The 24567-nt window shown below is 31.5% G+C and overlaps 1 protein-coding gene across 2 annotated transcripts in view; it reads left to right on the forward strand.

The window, feature by feature from the left end:
* LOC115875948 (ATP-binding cassette sub-family A member 5-like) overlaps window positions 1–17122 on the forward strand; it is an 82094-nt gene extending 64972 nt beyond the window's left edge. For both annotated transcript variants that reach the window (XM_030891554.1, XM_030891555.1), the window contains 12 exons: window positions 113–314; window positions 1412–1598; window positions 3212–3548; window positions 4852–5129; window positions 8662–8799; window positions 9189–9395; window positions 9485–9666; window positions 9727–9913; window positions 9969–10060; window positions 10160–10296; window positions 16202–16312; window positions 16370–17122. In XM_030891554.1, coding sequence (XP_030747414.1) covers window positions 113–314; window positions 1412–1598; window positions 3212–3548; window positions 4852–5129; window positions 8662–8799; window positions 9189–9395; window positions 9485–9666; window positions 9727–9913; window positions 9969–10060; window positions 10160–10296; window positions 16202–16312; window positions 16370–16470 — 2159 coding nt within the window. In that variant the 3' untranslated portion in view covers window positions 16471–17122. The remainder of the gene's footprint in view (window positions 1–112; window positions 315–1411; window positions 1599–3211; window positions 3549–4851; window positions 5130–8661; window positions 8800–9188; window positions 9396–9484; window positions 9667–9726; window positions 9914–9968; window positions 10061–10159; window positions 10297–16201; window positions 16313–16369) is intronic.
* Window positions 17123–24567: the final 7445 nt, after the last annotated feature.

A 24567-nucleotide genomic window follows, 5' to 3' on the forward strand; every position in this document is an offset into this window, starting at 1 on the left:
GCAGCTTTAGTAGTTAGCAAAATATTTTCCTATATTTTGTGTATTTTATATTATGCAAAGAATACAAAAATGTATTGAAATTTTGCGATTCATTTTAATTTGTTTGTTTTAGATCAGCTAATCAACCTAGGCGTACGTCAAATTGACACATATGATGGCAATTTTTCATCTTTATTAAGTTTTGCTCCACATCTTGCAGCATTTAATATCTACAGCTTTTCTGACAACGACTACAAAATTACCATACTATATAACGATACTTTTCAACATAGTCTGCCAATAACGTTAAATCTAATAAGCAATAGTATTTACAGGTAATAAATTCAATAGAATTTCTATTTGTATAAATTTATTCTGATATTAGTCCAAGATCCCAGAGAGCGATCAGACATAACTTATTTTCACAATGATGAAACCTTAGGCTCTCTGTAGTGCTCTCATGTGCTTTGATTACCGGCCTGTTTGTGGAGTTCGCCCTGTAACAGAAATACAACAACATACAAGACCAAACATTCTCTAAACACAAAAATTATTCAGCCGTGACTATGAGCGCGGGAGAACTATGCGTTTCCGAGTAAAGTATTTAAATATGTTAAAAATACTTACTGCTTTCGATTTAATATTTTTGCATCTCTATTTCAGTAAGATTAACTTTTTTATTAATGTAATAATTAATAATTATTAAAGTAAATTCATTTATTGCATATAAACTATATAGACAAAAGAATTATCGCATATTTTCTAAAAAAAATATTAATTTGAAAAAAGACACCTTGAATTCTCTCACTTACGTTTTTAAATAGTTTGGATACTGTAAAAGGAAATATTGGAAAATAAGCCTGGGGGTGACATGCAATTCTTAGTCGGCCGACTATTTAGTTGCAGATTTATAACCAATATAATTTTTATGAAGCCGCGCTCACAAGCAATCAAATAGTCGGCCGATCGGCTCCATAAGTATGTATTGTTTTTACTTTTACAACTAATCTTATTTAAATAGAGATGCAAACCTATTAAATCGAAAGCAGTACCTAAGTATTTTTAAAATATTTAAATACTTTACTCGGAAACGCATAGTTTTCCCGCCCTCATCACAGTTACGGCTGAATAATTTTTGTGTTTAGAGGATGTTTGGTCATTCCAAGCAGTCTGACTGATTAAATATAACTTTATAATAGTTGTCTTAATAACATAAGTAAAAATCAGACATGTAAAAATAAGTTCATTTATTTCTTTTAGTTACCTTTCTCACCAGGTATCTGCCAAGGTGTCACAGGGCGAACCCCACAAACACGCCTATATTCAAAGCACTACTGAGAGCCTAAGGTTTCATCCTTGTGAAAATAAGTTATGTCTGATCGCTCTGGGATCTTACTCTATATAGAGAGTCTTTAAAATATTTCGATTTCAGGTTGTTAACTCCAGATAAAATTTTGTACGGAAATTTTGAGCCGATTAAAGTTATGACTCAACCATTCCAACAAACTATGCAACCAGAAGGACTCAATGTAGCTGCTACAACGGCTACCATTTGTGTCGGTACTGTTTTTGTCATGATTCCTATCAGTCTGGCTATTGATTTGGTCTATGATAGAGAGGTAAAATTTAATGAGCTTGTAAAACCAATTACAGTGCAACTTCTTTAATCGGAACAGCTAATTGTAACATATTCATACATATTCTCATTAGCGGATCGTTTCGATTAGAGAATATTACTCGCCGACGAGATGCTATCTCTCTTCCGTACTCCGGACATCCAAAGATCTCATTACTTTTTGGTTGCAGTTGTTAAATGAGTTTACAATTCTTCTTCATTGCGTTCTATTGTGCGCTGCTTCCCCCCACTGATTCTATATGCTTATCCCTTTTGAGTTTTTATGGAAAAATATCCTTGTACCTTTTAAGTTATCCCCCGGTTTTCTCTTACCGTATACAGTCGATCTTAAGCGGGATTTAGTTATCGTAATTTCAGCGCTATGCAGCTAGCTTTTTCAAAACCGATACGTTTGAGACGTGGTGGTACTATTTGATTCTTAACAGTTGTCTAAGGTGTTTCTGTTGCAACTTGTTTAATGCGTTTTTAATTTACTAATGTTCTTAAAAATAAACAAAATATGAGATTTGAATTTAACATTTTCAGGACTGTAACTTCTTCGGGAAGCATTTTAGGGCATATGTTCAAAGGAATTTTTTTTATTTTTATCTGCAGAATCACCCACCGAAGTTAGCTACACTATTTTTTTTTGACATCCTGTATATTAAATATCAGAAGTGAACTGATTTATACATTCAAGTTCAAACGGGTTGTTCAAGAAGAAAGAAATGCAAAATATAAAGCAGGGAGACACCATGGTACTTAACTGACAAGTCTATAAGGAACGTTGCAGTTAGGGAGGTAGCGTTATTATTGTATTGTTTCGTTTTTCATCGGTTTCATGTGGATAGAAAGTCTAATTTATTTAAACACAATTTATTTTACACTAAGTAACAAAACAATAACTAATAAGAACTATTGATAACTTATTTACAATTTATCTAACTATTTATCTAAAAGGAATTTATTTTGAATTTAGCGTGGCAATTGTACACGTCGAACGATCAGTTGTTTCTATCCTCCTCAAGCCCCAGGCGTTGGGTTATACAGGGTGTCCCAGAAATAAGTGCAAGTATTTTAACTGGTAGTATAGTTCAACCCCAAAAACACGCCTATGAGTTTTTTTTCGCGAAAAAAACATCATTTCTTGATAATATGACAACATAGGTTAGATTAAATTTACAAGAAAGAAAACCCAGAAAAAATCCAGTTGTTCTCAATATTTTAGCAAAAAATCATTTTTTTTTGGAAATTTTTAAAGTAAAATAACTCCGTTATTTTGGACTTATTTGAAAGACGATAAAAAGAAAATATGTTTCTTTTATCGACATCTACCACCCCTTAAAATATTTGCACTTATTCCTGGGACACTCTGTATATGAGAGTAACAGACAGTCCAGATTTTACTCGAACGTTTTTAGCCGCCTAGATTATTCCATTCGTTTCTCGAACGGCTCCGGGCGGGCGTATTAGTCAGGTTAAGCCGAGTCCAACGGGTCCGCAATAGTATGTTCCGAATATCGTGTGTTCCGATTAAAGAGTTGCACTATATTTTGTTTTTGTGTATTAACTAAACTTGAGGATTAACTGAAATTGATTTTAAATTACTTGTTTTAGATGAAAACTAAAAATCAGCTCCGTGTAAATGGTCTGTCAACTTCTACGTATTTCTTAACATACTTTCTGGTATTGTGCGTAATAATGGTTGTGATATGTGCAATTCTGGTCATAATAATGGTAGCCTTTGATATTCCCGGATTGAGGGAGTGGCCCTCAATTGTTACATTTAGCGTTTTAATATTTCTGTATTGCCCTTCGTCGATATTAAGCTGTACCTGTTTGAGTTACATATTTGACAAAACCGATTCAGCCCAATCCATACTACCCAATATTGCAACATTTATTGGGTGGATACCTTCAATTTTTGTTATCGGTTTAGATGTGATGAATGTTGGTAAGTAAAATTGCTTCATACCGAGTCAAAAGAAATACAAAAAAAAATAATATAAACGTTGGGTCAAAAGTTAATCATAGGGAAAATACTGCAGTACAAAAATAGCGGAATATAATAAAGGTTTTATTTTTTACTCTAAAAACAAAAAGGGATAGAATAATAAAATTTTACGGTAGTATTGGTACTACTAAAACACTAACTAATTACTTATCTATGTTTATATTATATATCATTTATATCATATAGCATATTACCTATATTACAAACGTTTGGGTACCCAAGCTCATAGTACGTGATTCTAATATTTACTTTCTAAACGGACAGTATTGTAATCAATAAATCAATTCTTACGATTCTTTGAATGAACGAGTTATAGAAACGAAGGAGTCACACTGTGATTCGAATCAATTCTTATGACTCTTTTTTACGACTCGTTCGCTTAAATTTTATGGATCCGTGCTGGCCACGATTCGACTGAATGAACCGTATTGTAAGCAGTCGTAAGAATCAATTCTTACGATTCTTTAAACGAACGACTCGCATTGTGATCCGATTCAATTCTTAAGACTCTTTTTTACAATTCGTTCGTTCAAATTTTATGGATCCGTGATGGGCACAATTCATTTGAACGAACCGTATTGTAAGCAATTAATCAATTCTCACGATTTTTTGGACGAACGAGCTGTAGATACTAACGAGTCGCGATGTGATCCGATTCAATTCTTACGACTCGTTCGTCCAAATTTTATGGATCCGTGCTGGCCACGATTCAATGAATGAATCGTATTCTAAGCAGTGAATCGAATTTTGTGATTTCTTTTTAATACTCGTTCATATGAACGACTCGTTCAGTGACTAGTTCTTTTTTAAAGTGAGGAGAAAAATTAGACTATCCCTATTATTTTTGTTAACTAAATTTTAGGGAAAATTCCGCAATTGGAAAACATAAATTCGGATAGCCTGTGTATTTGGAAATTCTTTTACCCAACGTATTTTTTTCATAAAATTTACCGATTTGAAATTAGGAAATAAAATAATATAAATTATTGTGTCGAGACAAACGAATTTATTTTACAAAAGAATTCTAGTTGACTGTAATTAAACATTTTACATTACAACAGTTTATATTAATGTTAAATTTTATTACAAACAACAATATTTAAAAATAATTAACATGTTTTGAACTGTTATTAATTAATTTTGTTTCTTCTGAGAATAATTATGTTGCTTCTTCCATAGTATTTTTATTCAAAGGTTTAGGTATTGAAAACAAAACATACCTAACTTGTATATATTATTTTAGGTAAACAAATAGCAATGATCCTTCACTGCCTTTTCTCCTTAACGAACACCATGTACATACCTTGTGCTATACTGTACTATATTCAGCGCGTATATCGCCTGTGTAGCATAAATTTAGCCTGTGATAGACTTAATTTAGCTAGTTACTGTACACCCGAAATAATTATTTTACTAGTGGGCATGATAGTTAATATCCCTCTGTGGTTCATGCTCCTGCGGGTCGTGGATGTGGTTAAAAGTGGTGGCAGGGCAAGTGATGCATTCCAATTTTTACAAAAGGTAAGCATTTTTTTACCTAAGCCTATATCCGTTTCTTATCTTAGTTATGGTTTTCTCTTTCGTTTCTACAGGGTGGTCCGAACTGTATTCCGGAAACTTCGCCAGCATATTCCGCAGATTAAAATAAGTAAAGAAGTTTGTATAAATGTATGTCCTAAAATGCTTAGTTTCGGAGATACAGAGTGTAGATTCCACGAAAAATCGAAATAATTTATGAAGTAACGTCAATATTTGGATGAAAATTGGTGTCTGGGCGTTTTTTGACATGAGAAATTTGATTTTCATATCAATATGACTCCTACTACTACAAATATTTTTAACTGGTTTGAAGTGTAATAACTTTTCGTCCATACCTGTATTAAAACTACTGAGTAAAAAATATACATTTACGACTGTTTTTACATAAAAAAACGTCTCTTGGTAAAAATCGCTACGAGTAATGGTTCTCGAGATATTTGGAATCGAAATAATCAATACTTGTCATCATTGACATAATTAAACATGTTGACTAAATAGTTATTAAACTGAAATCATAAATTGGAAATCTTTTTGTGCCAAAAGTTCAACGGAAATTGTTTAATCATCATTTTTTCGCAGAAAAATTTATGATTAATTTAAAAAAATAAAAAATTATTTCAGCCAAATAGCTATACTCAATGTGTGCTTATTTTTTGTCAATAATGACATGTATTGACTATTTCCGTTATTGATTTTTACCAAGAGACATTTTTTACGTAAAAAGTAATGGAAATGTATTTTTTACGAAAAATTATTACTCTTCAAAACAGTTAAAACACGTGTAGGTGGCGCCTCCTACAAATAGGAGTCATTTTGACATCAAAATCAAATTTCTCGTGTCACAAAACTCCCAGACACCAATTTTCATCCAAATATTGACGTTACTTCAGAAATTATTTGGAAAAAATTGAAATAAAAATGAAACTTCTACACCCTGTATCTCCGAAACCAAGCATTTTAGGACATACATTTATACGAACTTTTTTACTTATTTATATCTGCAGAATATGCTGGCGAAGTTTCCGGAATACAATTCGGACCACCCTGTATATTTAGCTTGAAATTATTATTACAGAACACTGTTCCTGAAAAATATATCTCAAAAGGGCTCTTTTTTTTTGGTTTGTTTGTCAATAATAGATGAGATAAATAGCTCATACCGGATGTTTTTCAAAAGTGGCTCACACCTATTTTTTGGAACTCTATTCTTTACAACTTTTTTATTTTTTCAATTAAAAAAAGTAAATTTTGTGTGTTAGTTAAGACGACATAAATCAGGATTTATTGGCTTCAATTAGTTTAGGTCACTTCCTGTTTTACCGGAAATGACCATAACTTTTGGTTATTAAATGGTACCCTCGGATTTTTTTTAATATATTTGACAGAAAATTACGATTTTTGCTTAAAAAATAGTATGTTAAATTTAACGACAATGACTCGGATACCAAATATGTGGTATCACATTATTCATGAAAAATGTTTTTTCACCGGCATCATTTGAAAAAAAAAAATGAGAAAAAGACACGAAAAACATTAGATGATCAAATCTATTATTCTTGAAATTTAAATTACTTATTGCTTTCAGAGTGAAAATGTCAACAGTTGCCATATGATATGTCATTCCATACAGTGTTTAATTTTCTATCAAATATAGTAAAAAATACCGAAAAAAATCAGAAGTTGTTATTTCCTGTAAAACAGGAAGTGATATGATTAATTGAATACGTCAATTAATCCTAGAATTAATCCTAGATCTATATTAGTACGAGAGCTACCAACGGCAACGTCGGGAAAACAAGTATTTTAAGAAAGCTGGCTCTTTAATATATCATTTACTATGCTCTCTGGAACAGCATGCGGACCGTGTGGCTGCCGGTAAACGTTGCGTTCCCTACTGCGCATTGAAAGAAATCCTATATTTTTATTATTCCTTTAAATTCTAGTATTGAATATAAACCGAGCGAGTCTCCATAGCGCAGCGCGTAGATTCCGCCTACCAAGCGAGGAGTCAGAGTTCGAGACCGAGAGTCAGAGTTCGGCCGCATGCTGTTCCAGAGAGCATAGTAAAAGATATATCAAAGAGCCAGCTTTCTTAAAATACTTTCTCGAAAACGCTGCTAGCTCTTATGGTGCGTTTAGACTTGAGCACGCACGCACTGATCCTTCGCGAATGCTCAAGTGTAAACGGCTGCGCGCACAGCTCACACGCTCACTCTGAATCTGTCTGTGCGCGAGCAGCCGCGAACGTGAACCGTCTGGTGTCGATTTTTGGTTCGTGTTTAAAGGGATTTTTTGGGGTGTTTAAAGGCGCACACATAAAGTGTGCGCGAATGCACCGGTAATTTGTCTGCGTTCGTGCGTGCGTGCGTGATTTTTTTTCGATTTCTTTATTAAAATTATGGAATGGATCAATGAATCTTCGTTATTATTAATTGAAGAATATGAAAAGTTGCCTCTATTATGGGACGTTAAACATTCTTCGTATTATTAAAAAACAACAAAAAAAATAACGCATGGCAAGACCTTGTAAATAAAATTAATATTGAATATGTCGATATTAATGAAATTGCTATTCTAAAATTTGTATCTTTTGTTCGTAATTTTTGGTGTTATTAAATTTTGTAAATATTCAAAGTCGGGCCTGGTCATTCTTGTAAAGTTTTTGAACTGATCATGAGTTCCTGAGCCCTCCTCAGACACTAAGTTGTTGCAGTAAATTATATCGAATTCTAAACATTTGGGTTTGCCACCAGCAACGATGTTTTCGATTTTTCTTCTTTTTAATAATTAAGCTGCGCATAACAATGATTGCAGCCCCGACTATTTCTTGGTCGTCCATTATTTTCACCAACACAACTCTGCTGTGTGCGCACAAGTGGATCACTTCATTCGTCGAAAAATAAGTTTTTAATTTGAACGGAGCCGAGAGCGCGAACGAATGCCGTGCGCTCACGCTCAGCTCGTGCGTGCTCAAGTCGAAACGCACCATTAGACTATATCATATAATAACATTAAAAAGTTTTTTAGTTTTTTTTTATCAGAAAATATAATTATTAAAATAAAAAAGTTATAGGGGTGAGCCACTTTCTGGTATACAATGAACTTTTCAACATTAAACTCTATTGAAAATATCAACCAAGCAATGAGGCAATAAAAGTTATACTGTAAGAAGAAAATTGAAATTTCATAAAAAAAACATCAATATTCATATAACCGTTTCTACTATTTTATCAAAGTGTTATGTTATAAACATATTTTACCGATGTAATGTGAATAAAATGAGACAGTACATGTAGATCGCTTGCTTGCGCGGTTTTAACTATATGGTTAAATTAAAAAAAAATAGAGAAACTAGAAATATTTATATTTTATCCTAAGTTCCTTTAGGACAAAATATAAATTTTTCTTGGAATCCTGCAGCGCTTATGTATCAGCCGCCCCTAGTTTGAAGCATTTTTGTTAGGATTATAGATACTATTATTTGTTGAATTAATTCATTGTTCTCACTTTTAAGAATAAAACTGAAGATATTAGTGAGATTATTGATTCAGACGTTGGCACAAATGAGGACCAAGACGTTAAAGACGAAAAAAACAAAGTTCTCAATCTAACAGCTATGCACGATGGGACTCCACCAGTTGTAATGGTTCAGGTAATTATTTAAAAAATATATTAAATACTTATTTCTTATAAACAGGTAATTGCGATCAAAAAAAGTAGTACAACAAAATATGATTTAATCTACTGGTCTATAATAAAATAAAAAAAACTTGAAAAATTGCCCATTTTTAAAAGGTAGGTATATTTTTTACTTTTAATTCGCCACGTATACCTACCAATTATTACCAAATTCATGGTAACGCCTAAAAAGTTAGGTGGCATAATTGTATTGTTCGACGATATCCACTTCTCGATATCCTTATAGACCAGTAGTTCTATCTGGGACTACTAATTCTTGTACTACTTTTTTTTATCGCAATGGTACAATCAAATCAAAATGCCTATACCTATATATTTTTATTTTTTTCCTTCTACTATTAGAACTTAAACAAAGTATATAAAAATCAAACTAAAGGATCGTCATGTTGTAAATTCGATGACGAAGAAGAGAAAATTAAGGTTGCTGTAAAATCGTTATCATTAGCGGTAGATGCTGGGGAAGTTTTTGGATTATTAGGTCATAATGGCGCTGGAAAGACCACTACAATGAAAATTATTACTGCAGAAGAAGCTCCAACAAGAGGAAAAGTAAGATTATCATCACAACTAACATATTTCTTTTTATTTTCATATATAAAATTTTATGAGAAGTGTCTCAATTTTAATGTTTTTTTCAGGTTTATATTGGTGGACAAAGTATAACTTCCAATCTGAATTCTGCTTTTCAATTACTAGGGTATTGTCCTCAGCATGACGCCTTATGGAGAAATATAACAGTACGCGAGCATTTAGAGATTTATGCTGCGATTCGAGGGGTCCCTTATGAGGATATCGATAGAATTGTTAATAACTATATAAAGTACCTATTCAATTTTTTAACTAAAATGATACTCAGTAACTAATTACATTTCGATTTTAGCGGTTTGCAGATTCATGACCACGTTGATAAGCAAGTGAAACAGTGTTCGGGCGGCACAAAAAGGAAACTTAGTTTTGCCATGTCTATGATAGGAAATCCAAAAATAGTGCTGCTCGATGAGCCCAGTACTGGCATGGATCCAAGAAGTAAGAGATTCCTGTGGGACACAATACTTGCTAGTTTTCAGGTAATGAATCCTTAATCTAGAAGTGCTCTCTGAAATGATTGTAATTGGTTTTTAGGGATCAAGAGGTGCAATTTTAACTACGCACTCAATGGAAGAAGCAGATGCTTTATGTTCGAGAGTAGGCATCATGGTTAAAGGAGAATTAAGGTACTTATAATATGATCTCGTATGATAGTTATCTACGAACAGACTATGAAGACATGAATTAAGATTATTACTTAACTGCATAATATTCTTCCAATTTAGATGTTTAGGTTCTACGCAACACTTAAAGAATCTTTATGGTGCTGGATATACACTAGAAATGAAACTAAAAGGTGGGGAATCTACTCCCACTTCAGAAACAGGTGACAGACTGGAACAACTAAAGGAGTTTGTATTAGGTAATTCCAAAAACTATTAGATATTTTTTTGAAAATGGCAGACAATGGTGTGTTGTACCGTATGATCGCCGTCCAGTTAGCTTGGAAATGACGATCGATGACATTCCCCATAAAATTTTACATATAAAATGACAGCGATCTTTATTTCATAGCCATCGCTGACGCCGTTATTTTTCGATCATACGGTATAATATAATATTTTCTTGAACTGACAACTGTCTTTAGTGTTATTTTGATAGTCTTTTGATGCTTTTTCAAAATGCCAACAACTTCAACTACTTCAAATAATAAAGGAATTTTGAAAAAGCAATTAAAAGATAAAAAAAAAACACTGCTAAGACTACCAAAATGTTGATCTAATAACAATTTGACGTTTATACTATTACGTCAAAAGCAACTTTTTTCCAAAGCCTACAATGACTTCACTGAATCATCGTTTCTTGTTCACTGTTATTAATATCTTAATTATTAGATATTAATACATCTGGTATTATGGTACTCTGGTATTTCGTCGATTTTAAAATAAACTAACTGTTTCTATCTTATTTTTCGTTAAAATGGGCATAATCAAGAGGGCTACTGATATCGTGTTGTAAAAACAAGGTAATTAAGGGCGTATTTTTTGGTATTTATTATAATTTTGCTAATATCTTCGGTTTGAAAGAAGAGATCAAGATGCGGTTTTCGCTGACTTTTTAAGCTTTTACTACTCTTTACTATCAGCTAAAATTACATATACTATTGTATTTATTTTTTTTGAAAAAAACGCGCTATGTTTGTTAAATTGTAAGAAAGCGCCACCTAGCGTCTACGTTCAAAACTTTATTATTATTATTTTTATGGTATAATATAGAGTAAGCAACGCTCTTTTAAACGAGCCCTCGTTTATTGGATTCTGATCATCCAGTCCGGAGTTATTAACATTTAAATAAAGATAGATCTAACCTCCCCCCACCACTTAATTTTAGCAGATAGGGGAAAATGGCTCTAACAAAAAAAATCCAAAATTTACTGATGCTTATGAAGCTATTATTTATAGTACTCATTATCTAGGCAATATTCTGTAAAAATTCTATTTTCTTATTTTCCATAGCAGTTGCGCCCCCTAGCGGCCGTTTTACAAACTTGAAAATAATTTCCAGCAATTTCTCATAGCCCCTTTAGTCACAAAATTTTTTTTTCGTAAGGCTAATACTTTCCGAGATACAGCCGAGAGCTATTCCTAGTGGGACACCCTGTACATCAGTGTTCTAAATTTATTAAAAAATTACATTAAATAAATAATTTATTAATTTTATTTTATTTAATTAATTATTACGATTAATAATATTGCGTAGGTCTCATCGAGGAGATCGAAATGGAGAGATGAGAATTTAATCAGCATTTTTATCGATCGACACAATTTTGCCAACAAAAGAAAAAAGTCAGTAACGCACACGTTTTTTAGAGGACTTTTTTTTAGATACAATACAATTTATGTATTTACAATATGTAGCACTAGTAACATAGTAACTTTTACCCTTCAAATTTTAATCGAATCGCTAAAAACACTTGGAAGAACCTTATAATAAATATAAAAAAAGATGTTTTAACCTCCTGTAGTTACGAAACAAAGCAGAATCGGACCGGATGAAAAATAAATCTCATTTTTACTTGAACGAGAGATGACACATGCTTTTTGAAAGACCCTATATACAGGGTGTCAAAAAATAGTATATATAAGTTTGGTGGGTGATTCTAAAAAGTGGGTGACATAAAAAGCATGTAAAAGCCATTTTATGTAATTTAATGACATAATTCATTGAAATTACTGTATTACTGTACTAACGATAAAAAAGTATGACTAGTTGTACTCTCTACTTTAATATAAAGTACCCTTTGAGGGTTGTTACAGAATTTTACACTATTTATATTTCGCCCTTTACTTTGGCATTAAAATATGTGGAAGAGTACCAAATTTCAAGAACAACTGTTTACCAATGTTCTTAAAAATAAGCAAAATATATTATTTTTATTTACCCTTTCAAGTGCTGTAACTTTTGCCCTAGCATATGTTCATAGGAACTTTTTATTTAATTTTTATCTGTAGAATCACCCACCGAAGTTAGGTACACTATTTTTTGACACCCTGTATATTACGATTACCCACTAGTGAAAAGTTTTTCCATGTCAAGTCATTTGCTAAGGTTTATTGACCGTTAATCTCACCGTAATTCAAATCTTAACCAATGCCTTATCAGTAATAAAATAAACTATAAAAATTGCAATAAATCCGCAAATTTAAATTGAACTTAAATGTGTCAAGTGAAACGTCAAACAAAAATGACAAAATAAGATATTTCCATGACGTTGCGATCTGAGTTAAAGCCACAGACTAGGTATACTATATGTATACAGATAAAAATCTTATCCCTAATTCGTGGTACGAAAATTGTTTTTTATGACGATGTTCAAACGAGTAAAATTTCCTGTGCGCAAAAATAAACTCGCGTAAAATAACAATAAAGAGCGTAATAGAGAGATATCGCTAAACCGAATAGCATGCATGGACGTTAACAAGACCAGGTGTTATTTCCTTTACGTGAGGTGGTATTAACTCTCTTCATTTATAGTCATCGGATCGGAAAGAATTCTGTTCGCGTCGCGTCCGCTATTTAAACTTAACCTAACATGGATTTTAAAACTTTAAAATTGTTTTGTTTACTAGGTATTTTAAAACTAAAGGGTTAAAGTGCTTATTTCCAGTGCTTTATTGTTCAACGTCTGCCAGTGGGTTTAGGGCAACAAGCAACAAATTCGCTTAGAAGGGCTAAGTCGTCATCTGCTGTAAACCTAAGCCTCTTTATATGTTCTTTAATACTGGAAGAGGTGGAATCCATATTTTGGGCCATATTTATTTAATTAAAACTAATCTCAGCTACTTAAATATCAAGTTACCTAATAAAACTAAAGTAATAATTCAAAACAATTCAAACATAACCTAAAATAAAAGATCTCGCCGGCCGGCCCCGGTTGTCAAATACCAGCACATGCCCATTTAAGCAATTTTTAAACGTTATTTAGAAATAGCGCTTGGTGTAATTGATCCGCAAATTACGTCAAGCGGTAACGTTATTAGCGGATGTAGGGTTAAAAATTGACTCGCGTATATCGTAACCATGATAAGATAAGGTACGCGTAAATACTGCATGACGCTATTCGGTTGTCCGATATATCTCTAATAACTGTGCCGGTCAGGCGCTGTGCACAATTTTAGAGGCAATAAGTGGGCGTGCTATGTGCGCAAACTAGTAACCTAACTAGTGCCCGATTCCGAAAATTGGAACCACGAAAAACAATAAAGAAAAAACAAAGTTTATAATCTGTATAATCTGTGCTAAAGCTTCATTCAGAACCTCGCAATTAGTGGAATAAATTAGTGGCTTCAATTACACTTTATACTTTTTAGTTTATGATCATTCACAATGTCTAAAAAACACAATTAAAATTAATAGAATCTTCTGGCAATAACTTGCTGTAGTCAGTTGTATCCACAGAGAAAGCCTAATATTTAGCTTATAAAACAACCAACTTTTGATTTCTAACCACAATAAGTTCTCTTGACGGATGACAATCAAAGGCCAAAATGACAAAAGAAACACCCTTTTCTATAGAAGATAGACGAAAACTAATATCGGTGTCTGTAGCTCAATTTTTGTCAAAAACATGATAGTGAAAACCGCATATCGATATCTGTTACCGTTTCGGAGTTACGGGGTGTTTTTCAAAAATATGCACTTTTAACAAATCGCTGTAACTTTTTTGTTATGGAAAATTATGTATTTTTATGAAAACATTTCCAAAGCACCTTTTTACGTAGAATTTAATGGTTTAAGTATAATTTTTTTATAATGGGACACCCTGTATATTTTTAATTTATTGAAAATAATTTAAAATTACCTTTCCAAAAATATAACACACTTGATATTTTGCTGGATTCCTCTTCGAAATATAGAGTATATAAAAATTCGCCCGCTTTAAATGAGTAGGCTTTGAACGGCACCGGCTGTAATGCAAAAAATCTAGCTGTGAGCATCAATTAAAACGAAAATAATATTTGCTATGAGAGATGCAGAATTTTATAACTATTTAAAATATATTTAATCAACATCAACACATTTAAACTATATCTAATAACAAGAAAAAGAAATAGCAAACCAAGACATGAGATTTTGCTATAGGTGTTCGACATATCGACCGTCTTCTGTTATGGACAGACGGGGCAGTTTTTGAACATTTCTCGCGGAATTCATTAACTCGGTGAAAGATACCCTCTCATAACTGCTAAGTAATTCTAATTCTTGTCTAGATTATACGGAAGAACAAGGAACCTTTATTTTTCCGCAAATATATCGATAGGATTAGATCCATGGGCACTAAGTCAGGCGGCCTCGACGGCCAACGGCTGGAATCTTGGTTGGCTATTCAATTACTCTTGAAATTGTATGCAAAAATTTGCTGATAACAGCGATCAGAGGCGGTGCGTCGTCTTGCTGGAAAAATATGTTTTCGAGTTCCATTAAGGGCATATCATCAATAAAGGGTCCAAAGCCTACTAGTTTAAAGTGGCGAACTTTTAAAAATTCTGTATTTCGAAGAGGATTATAACAAAATATCAAGTGTACTATATTTTTGAAAAGGTAATTTTAAATTCTTTTCAGTTAATTAAAAATATAGAGGGTGTCCCAAATAAAAAATCAATTTTTCTGTTGATAACTCTTAAATTATTAATTTTAAAAAAATTATACTTAAACCATTAAATTCTAGGTAAAAAAGTGCTTTGGAAATGTTTTTATAGAAATACAAAATTTTCGATAGCAAAAAAGTTACAGCGATTTGTTAAAATGCACATTTTTGAAAAACACCCCGTAACTCCGAAACGGTAACAGATATTGATGTGCGGTTTTCACCATCATGTTTTTGATGAAAATTGAGCTCCAGACACCGATCTTAGTTTTCGTCTATCTCCTATAGAAAAGGGTGTTTCCATTTAAAAGCGTCGAATTTGACCCACCCTGTACATGAAAGATATTATGATACAGACTTTCTAGACACTGTTTTCGCTTTTTTGTTATCATTAACATAAGCACTACTACTCTGATTATAAAATTACTGATTAGTCTCTTTTATCCTCAGTTAAAAGTAAAGATTTATATTTTATAATGTAAAATTGTTTTAATATTATTAGGTAAAATAGCAAATATTTTACGTTTTTATGCAGCATTATGTTTTTTTTTAATTTTAATACACCCCACCTCGGCAACATAAAATCGAAAATACAGTTTGTTTCGATCCTTGTCAGTTTCTATGACGTAACAGCCAAGGATCAAAAAACAAAGCGTAGATGAGTATGCCTCTGTAAAATACCAAAAATAAAATGAAAACAAAAATAACCTCAGGCGGATTTATCTTTTTCTCTTTGAAACTAATATATGTAATTTGATTTTGTCGGTTTCACTGTTTTTTTTTTATTTTCTCGGCATTCAGGTCGGTTTTAAATTGGATTAAAAAAAATTTGCCCAAATGCTCCCAAAAGTGCTTTTAAACTTATCTCGTTAAGCGCCTGATTGTTTTTATTTTTACAAAATTATTCTTCAGAATATATTTATTTAGGTATGTACTGGCAAAATTTTATTGGCGTGTTTTTGCGCAATGTCTCGGGGCGCCTAGCTGAACCTCGCATTTTTTGTGGCGCCTCGAGTCCTCTAGGCGTGTGTGTACTTCCAGCATTGTTTATTTGATAAATAATGACTAGTGATAAACAAATCGAAAAACGCCGTGTAAATTTTCAGTTTTAAAGATTATGTTAGACCAAGACTATATTTTAGTAGTGATATGCGTTCCTAATATTTTTTGTTGATTTTAGAGTTGTTCCCTGATGCAACGCTACAGGAAACCTTTGTAGATAGGTTGGTCTTCAGTGTCCCTCAACAAAGTGTTCCATCTTTAGCTAATTGTTTTATGCAACTTGAAAAAGGTGAATACCTATTTATATTTGTTTCCGAAATTTCTCTTTCATGAGTGTATTTTTTAGCAAAACTGGAACTAGAAATTGAAGAATATAGTTTTAGCCAAACAACGTTAGAACAAGTGTTTCTGAAATTTGCCCAGTACGATGAAGTTAATGGAGAATAAATTTGGCCTAATATAAAATTAATTACGTGAACTTATTTTTCTATATACTTTTTAGAAACTTATACATCTTCTTATGAAATAAGTTTGATGAGGTATAAAACTACCTTAACGTTCAAATTGTAGGATTGCTTTTAAATTAATTTTAGATCGCTTTTCTGTAAATATTATATTTATTTAATCACTAAATATGTATTAATTGAATTTGTTGACAAGTGATTTAGATTGTAAGGGAAAAACGGTTGGAATAAAATTTGTAAATTGGGGTTAATGAAGTAATGTGATAACCGGTATGATGTATTATACAAAATTAATAAGAAAATAAACATGGAATTTTGAAATGGAGTTGATATGAATCTATTATACAAAGGATAAAATTTTATTTTAAATAGTTTAGTAAGATAATTTTAATATTTAATATAAGATTGATCTTCTTTATTGTTTTATAGCTTCATTTTTTTAACGCATTGCTTAAAAAAAACATCGTACTATCAAGAAGGTTTGATCATAAAACATGTTTCTCATATATTGTGTTGTAATTTTTTTGTGTGTCATATACACTCACTGGCACGAAATACGGGCACCTTAAAATTTTGATGTTCTTTAAAATTTAACATATTTTGTTCTAGTGGGCCAATTTTGATGATTTTTTAAGCAATTTGTAGCTAAATTATTTCGCTTTTTAGTATCTCTTTCTAAATTCAAAATGAAAGTTCCAATCTGTCAATTATATGAGGAAAAACAAAATGTTGATATTTTGGTTTAAGTTTAAAACATTCTGTGGAATATGTTAACAAAGCAAGGAATTTAAAAATTATTTTATCTTCTAGACACATCTTTTGTCGATAGTTTGTTTTGGTTCATCTCAGTAGCTTTATATTTATTAAAGATATTCGCTTTTGAAGAAGACAGTAACGATTTACAGCATTTTTAGCATTAAAAGCATGCCTTTGCTTTTGGCCCTCATCAACATACCTATGAAATAGAGTTTACTGATTTTCAAAAAATGACACTATCATATCGAGGGCGTCATATCAGAAGGGCGCATGAACCAAAAAGTAAAGTTTACAGGAGACGTAAAAAACGTTTAAAAAATCAAAATTTTTACGAAAATTGTTGACTTTTTCACTGTGGTAGGATAAAAACATTACAATTTGATAGGCAATTGCTCGATAGTAAAAATCGGTATTACCTGTCATATTTGGTTGTTACGCCCTTCTGATATTAGGATATACGAGACAATTTGCGTCATTCTGTTTTAAATAAAAGGCGTATATACCAAAAGTTTAATGCTTTATTCAAAAACTAACAAAAAGTTTTATTTCTTAAGTTAATTTCTTCGTCTTTTCCTCTTTATAATTTCTTATCTTACTTGCTGCTTGCTGTAGAGACATCTCGTCGTCAGCTTTGAGCATGGGGTGTATTTATTACTGCTAGAGAAGAATAGAAATTCTTGTACTCCGAGGGGATTTGTCCTGACACATAGACAATAAATTGTCATACTTTAACTTGCTTATAGGAAGTTTTTCGGGATATAGGATTGTTGGAACATTTATGGTTGTGTTTTTTGTTTTGCGATCACTAGAAGTTGTTGAAACACTGGAAAAATCTTTTTCCCAATAATCATTTTTATATAATATCGTATTGGGTTTGGATTTTTCTACTCGAATCCACTTTACTTGCTTCAAATTTAAAGTATTTTCTGTAGGGTTCTGAGATTTTATAATCAATGAAGTATGATCAAGTGTCTTCACTTTATAGGGCTTCTTTTTAGCTTCCAACTTAATGATGTTCACCCAATCATTAGGCCAATAGATTTTGGCATATTCCGCTGCATGTTCGATTGTAGCATGCATGGAATCACATTGCATGTGTGTGTGTCCCGGCTCGATAAATTTCATATCTATAATTTCAATATTCCTTAGGGTTGCCCGTTTTTCGTGCTGGTGAGTGTATTTTGTTGTCATTTCTCATATATTGTGTTGACAAGGGAACATAACATTCTATATAATAAATGCAGTTTTTACAAATTTATTGTCATTTATTGGCTATTTTTAATTATTTTTGTGATATTAATTTTATTTAGGAATATTTATTACAAGTGTTGCCATTACAATTGTCTGTTAGGTTAGACATTTTAGGCCATATATAACATTATCTCTATTTTTCTATATTTCACATGATTTGGTGTGTGTCGAAATTTTTAAGATGGTTTATATTTTTAGAGGAAGGAAATAGAACGAATCGATTGCTGATACTAGTTGTTCATTAAAATTAGAGGTGAAACATAAAATTTGTATAAAATTTTTGAAGTTCTAAATATTACTTAAACTAATATTAAATTGTTAATTTTTTATCATCTAAAATTTTTAAATAATAAAAAATAAAGTACTAAATTCAACAGATAAAAATAGATAATTTTAGTATGAAATTTATAAAACATAAATTAAATATACAGGGTGAGTTTCCTACGATGCTCTCTATGGGTATCTCGGAAACTACTGGAGATAGAGAGTCGGTTAAATGGGGAAAGAATTGCAGTTTTATGGGGTCATAAACATGCGCCTTTCAGATTTTTGAAAAAGTTCATGGCTTACTAGATATTTCGAAAAAAACAAATTTCGGCTATTTTAAAAATTGTCCCTAATTCCATTATAAGCTATTTTAGACAAAAAGTTTTCAGATAAAAGTTGTAGATAATCACATCCCTAATGAGACTATGTCCTCCGTTTTTCTCTAAAGCCTGTCATTTTTGACATATGACACAAACATATGTTTTTTTAAATGGAAACCATAGTTGGCCATGACTTCATAAAAAGCGCCATTTTTAAAGCTTTTCTGTGATATAAGCTATAATATGTTTTCTTCAAAAAATTATAGCCAATTCTTATAATTTTTAAAAAATTTCACTTAGCCATGGAAACAAGTTCAATCGTCGTTGCTCTCAGAAATATCAAATTGTCACATCCAAATTTTGTAAATTAAAATAAACAAAAATTGTAAATATGAATTTTTCAACTGAAGAAAAACGTGTAGGATTATTGGTTCAACTTTTCTTGACCATACATTTTCGAGGATACGTTGACCGGTGAATGTTGCGTTTTTTAGAGAACGGTTTTCAAGACATTAGAAAAGTTAAATCAGTTATTACCAAATTCTTATCTTTCTTGGTTAATTTCACGTAGATTGCATGGTATTCTTATTCTGTTATGATTTATAACTTATAAAAAGTCAGAATATTTTATTAAACGGTTCTTTACAATTTACATTACACAAACTAAAACTTAAAAAAATAATATCACTACATACACTTTAAGTTATTTTAGAAAATGTTCAAAAAATCCGCCATTATTTTGAGTTGCCTCTTTTTAAAACTGAATTACTACCTATTCTCACAGAAGGACCGGTCGACTTAACTAAACTTCTCTCGTACCGCCACTTCGAGTGCCTCTCTTAATTCATAAGGTTTTTTGTAAACCTTCTTGTCAACCATAAAATGTTAACCACCGCATAAAAAAATCTGAAATGGATAGGTCAGGTGATCGAGGAGGCCCATGCAATAATTGGTCCACCTCTTTCTATCCCTGAGTACATAATTATGATATAAATAATGTTTAACATTTCTTTCATTATGGGGGGGGGTCATAATGAAAGTCATGTTGGAACCACTCTATTGATGCGCGAGTATCTACACGCTTTTCTTCATTTGAAAAATTCATATTTACAATTTTTGTTTATTTTAATTTACAAAGTTTGGATGTGACAGCTTCACATTTCTGAGAGCAACGGCGATTGAACTTGTTTCCATGGCTAACTAAGTGAAATTGTTTAAAAATGATAAGAATTGTCTATAACTCAGTAATTTTTCGAAGAAAACATATTATATCTTATATCGCTGAAAAGCTTAAAAAATGGCCCTTTTTATGAAGTCATGGCCAACTATGGTTTCCATTTAAAAAAACATATGTTTGTGTCATATGTCAAAAATGACAGGCTTTAGAGAAAAACGGAGGACACAATCTTATCACGGCATATAAATCACACGGCAGGCTAACTCTCTTTGGCAGGAACGCTACGCGCATACCGTCGCGCACGCCGCCATTAGGGTTTCCATCAACAGAAAGTAACCAGTGTCGTAGTTTCTTTCATCGACTGCGCACACTTTCGGCTGATTCGAGTCAGTAGCGTACGGATTAATTTATTTTGTTTATTTCTTGAGTTATATTTTATAGTTGTTGTTTTATTTTTGTTTATTGTGTTATATATTTGGTTTTTCTAGTTTATTTTCGTTTCTTGTGTTATATAATTTATTTTTGTATTTCTGAACATTTTTAAATCGTTAATTTTTACGTGTTTTTAAAATGCCTGGGCGAAGTTGTGCAGCAAAAAACTGCCCGAGTAGAGGACTAAACTGCAATAAAAGTTTCTTTCTGTTTCCTAGAGATCCGATTAGGTATGTATATACATAGGTGATTAATTATTTTAACATATTTTAGTTAAAAAAACAGTAGTATACATATTAGGACATTCAGCTAAATAGAAAGATCTAATTAAAAATATACAAGTTCAGCATCTATATTAAATGTTAACAAACTTACATACAGGGTGAGTCTTAAATAAGTGCAAATATTTTCAGGGCTGGCAGATCTCGATAAAAGAAACATATTTCCTCCTTACTTTTTCAGATAAATCCAAAATAACCGAGTTATTTAAGTTTAAAAAAAAAATGTTTTTTTTTTAAATGTTGAGTTGAGACTGTTGAGAGCCACCGGATTTTTTCTGTATTTGCATCCCTTTTAGTGCCGCAACCATAGAGTAAAGCCGTAACTATGGTAATATCAGAGATTAAGAAATTATACCGTGGGAAAATTTGCGGTGAACAGGCAGTTCTAAAAAAGTTTTCGAAAATATATACAGGAAGTTAAAAGAAAATGCACGATTTTCAATATCTTTTTTTAGCGAAAAAAACTCATAAACGTGTTCCTGGGGTCGAAATATACCACCCCTGAAAATATTTGCACTTATTCAAGACTCACCCTATATGTATATAAAATATTAGCAAGATTAAAATGTTAAATATTTAGTAAAATTTAATGTTGTATCTAGACATTCAACATTAAATTTAAAAATAATTATATTATTAATATAAATAAAATTATAAAAATAAATAAAATGAGTATATCGAAAATAAGTTAACAATACATTTTTAGGGCAAAAACATGGGCAATTGCAGCTAACGGAGAAGACTTGATTGAAGATATAAATAAGGCCCACAAGTACAGGTTGTGTTCTGTTCACTTTGAATTTAAAATGTTTACCAATTCACTTTGTAACCGTATAAAATACAATGCGGTACCTACTTTGTTTCCTGCCATGAAAAAAAAATAGAAGTTTCTCAAAAAAAATTGTGGATTTATTAATTTGTGAAATTTGAATATTAATAATTTGCTACGCCCATTAATGGGCATAATTTGTACAGTAGCCTCTTTATATTGTTCAATAAATATTTTATTGGTATTTTTTTAATTCTTGTTTGTAACTCCTGGCATGTTTTTGTTAGTTGCATGTTTTTTAATTTTAATTGTCTATTCTCTACACTGAAATATTTAATTGATTTTTTCATTTTTATTTTTCGAGAAGTATGCGCGGTTAACGATTCATTTGTTTGGACAAAAGTATTGTAAATAAAATTCAGTTTCAGTCAATTACAGTATTTTTTTAATACGACCCTGTCGTATTTTCTGAGAAAATTTTTAATACGTTTTAATCCGGCCCTGACTAGGAAACCATAATGGCGCCGACAAGGTCAAATTTTATAGAAATTTTAAACAATGGAATCTGAGTAGAGTTGGCGTGCCGATTGTTTTATGTGCCGTGATCTTATTAAGGATGTGATTAACTTTTATCTGAAAACTTTTTGTCTAAAATAGATTATAATGGAATTAGGGACAATTTTCAAAATAGCCAAAATTTGTTTTTTTCGAAATATCTAGTAAGCCATGTACTTTTTCAAAAATCTGACAGGTGCATATTTATGACCCCACAAAACTGCAATTCTTTCCCCATTTAACCGACTCTCTATCTCCAGTAGTTTCCGAGATACCCATAGAGAACATCGTAGGAAACTCACCCTGTATAAACGAAGCAATCATGTTCTAGTTTATAATTCATAAAATATACACATCTTAAAAATAAGAGAATGCGTATTTTAGAAACATTAGTTGGATACATAAAATATTTTTTCCAATTCTTAAAAAAGACAAAGTATAGTAACGAATATGCTTAAACATATACCTATAAGTCTGTGCGATTAAGTTCTTTATATATATATTTTAGTTTGGCAAAATATCAAAATAATAGAATATTTGGTTGTGTTGGTAAAGCTTTGCTGTACATTAAAATTAGTTTTATCCGAAAGTATGTAATTACAATATTCAGTAACATAACCAGTGAAAAAAAAAAATAAGTATTTAATTTAGTAATTTTTTTAAGAATGACTGTGTTTGAATTCAATGGGTAGATGTTGCAATAAAAGCTGTATATCAATTATTATTTAATTGATCTTATATATAACGTAAATAAAACTGTTACTAATTTGTATTCTGACATTTATTTTTAATTATAAAACATTCCTTGTTGCATTTATACCTATGCGTAGTTATGTAGAGAGTGATATAAAAATGGCTTAGTGTATTGTGGTTAAAAGTACCGTATGATCGAAAAACGGCTTTAGCGATGGCTATGAAATGAAGATCGCTGTCATTTTATACGACACGTAAAGTTATATGGGGAATGTCATTGATGTTCATTTCCAAGCCAACTGGACGCCATTATTTTTTCGATCATATGTTAACATACGATCGAAAAAAAGGCGTCACACACAAAGATGGCTGGGTAATGACAATTATTTATGATAATTTTGGCGAGGTTAAGTCCTAGACGTCATTACTATGTCTCCACTATTCTTTATATTTTAATTTTTATTTGCCAGTTGGCCTTACGAGGGTTGTAATTTATTTGTATTATTGTTTTAAATTTTATAAACATGATTGACGTTTTGGATATGTTTACCACATGTTTACCAATACCATGTTTACCGATTTAGGAATAAAATACCTGGGAAGAACTAAACCACTGAAAAAACCATTGCTATTATACCAGTACAAAAACAAAATATTAATTAACGCGACCCATAAAAAATATAACCAAATAAACTTTTAGTCACGTGATTAAGCTTGACCGGCACAGCGTTGCCCACTTTTACATATATTCTTTTAATCAAAATCATTTTGGAAACAAATATAAATTAATTATAAATACCGGGTATTGCATCGTCGGACAGGACATAGGAAATCTCATGTAAATTTTAATGGGGTCAATTATTGGCTTCCCTAATTATTTTAGAGAATAATTCTATTTAGGTTTATTGAAGAGCACTAAAACCCACATTCAAAAGAATAACTTTAGATATTTTTGATTAGCTCGTTTACGAGTTATCGCCGATTTCTCTTTAAATATTTCTCCTTTCTTATGGCCCTGTATTTACTTATGAGCACCAGTCAAGGTAAAAGATAACTGTCAAATAAAGTTGTAATTTCAGAAATTTTCCTATTTAGTGCTTTATTATTATTTAAAACTCATTCCTACATCGGAAATCTTAAAGATGTATTTATAAATACAAATTAATATGAATTAAATTAAAATAAAGGAATTAATTACAAGGTTAATTATAGTATTATTACAATTTTCAATAACTTATTAATTTAGGTACTATTAAATTGTTAGAACTTTAGGATTTAAGAAGATGTTCAAATATTCCTCCATCGACTGCTAGACAATAACCCAGGCGATCATAAAATTCTCTTGTTACATTCGCTAGTTGGTAAACTGAAATTCTATTGCATTCGGCAGAAATAGCATTTTTTAACTCGTCTAGATTTGGGTATTTTTTATCCTTGTATATACTGTTTTTTAAATGACCCCAGAGAAAGAAATCATTTGGCGAAATATCAGGAGACCTTGCTGGCCAATTTACTGCATGATTTAGGCCAATAAAGTTTCCGTTAAAACTATTGTCTAAATATTCCCGAACAGCCAGGG

This window comes from Sitophilus oryzae, unplaced genomic scaffold, assembly GCF_002938485.1.
Source record: "Sitophilus oryzae breed Bouriz unplaced genomic scaffold, Soryzae_2.0 scaffold_1396_pilon_pilon, whole genome shotgun sequence".
Classification (NCBI taxonomy): domain Eukaryota; kingdom Metazoa; phylum Arthropoda; class Insecta; order Coleoptera; family Curculionidae; genus Sitophilus; species Sitophilus oryzae.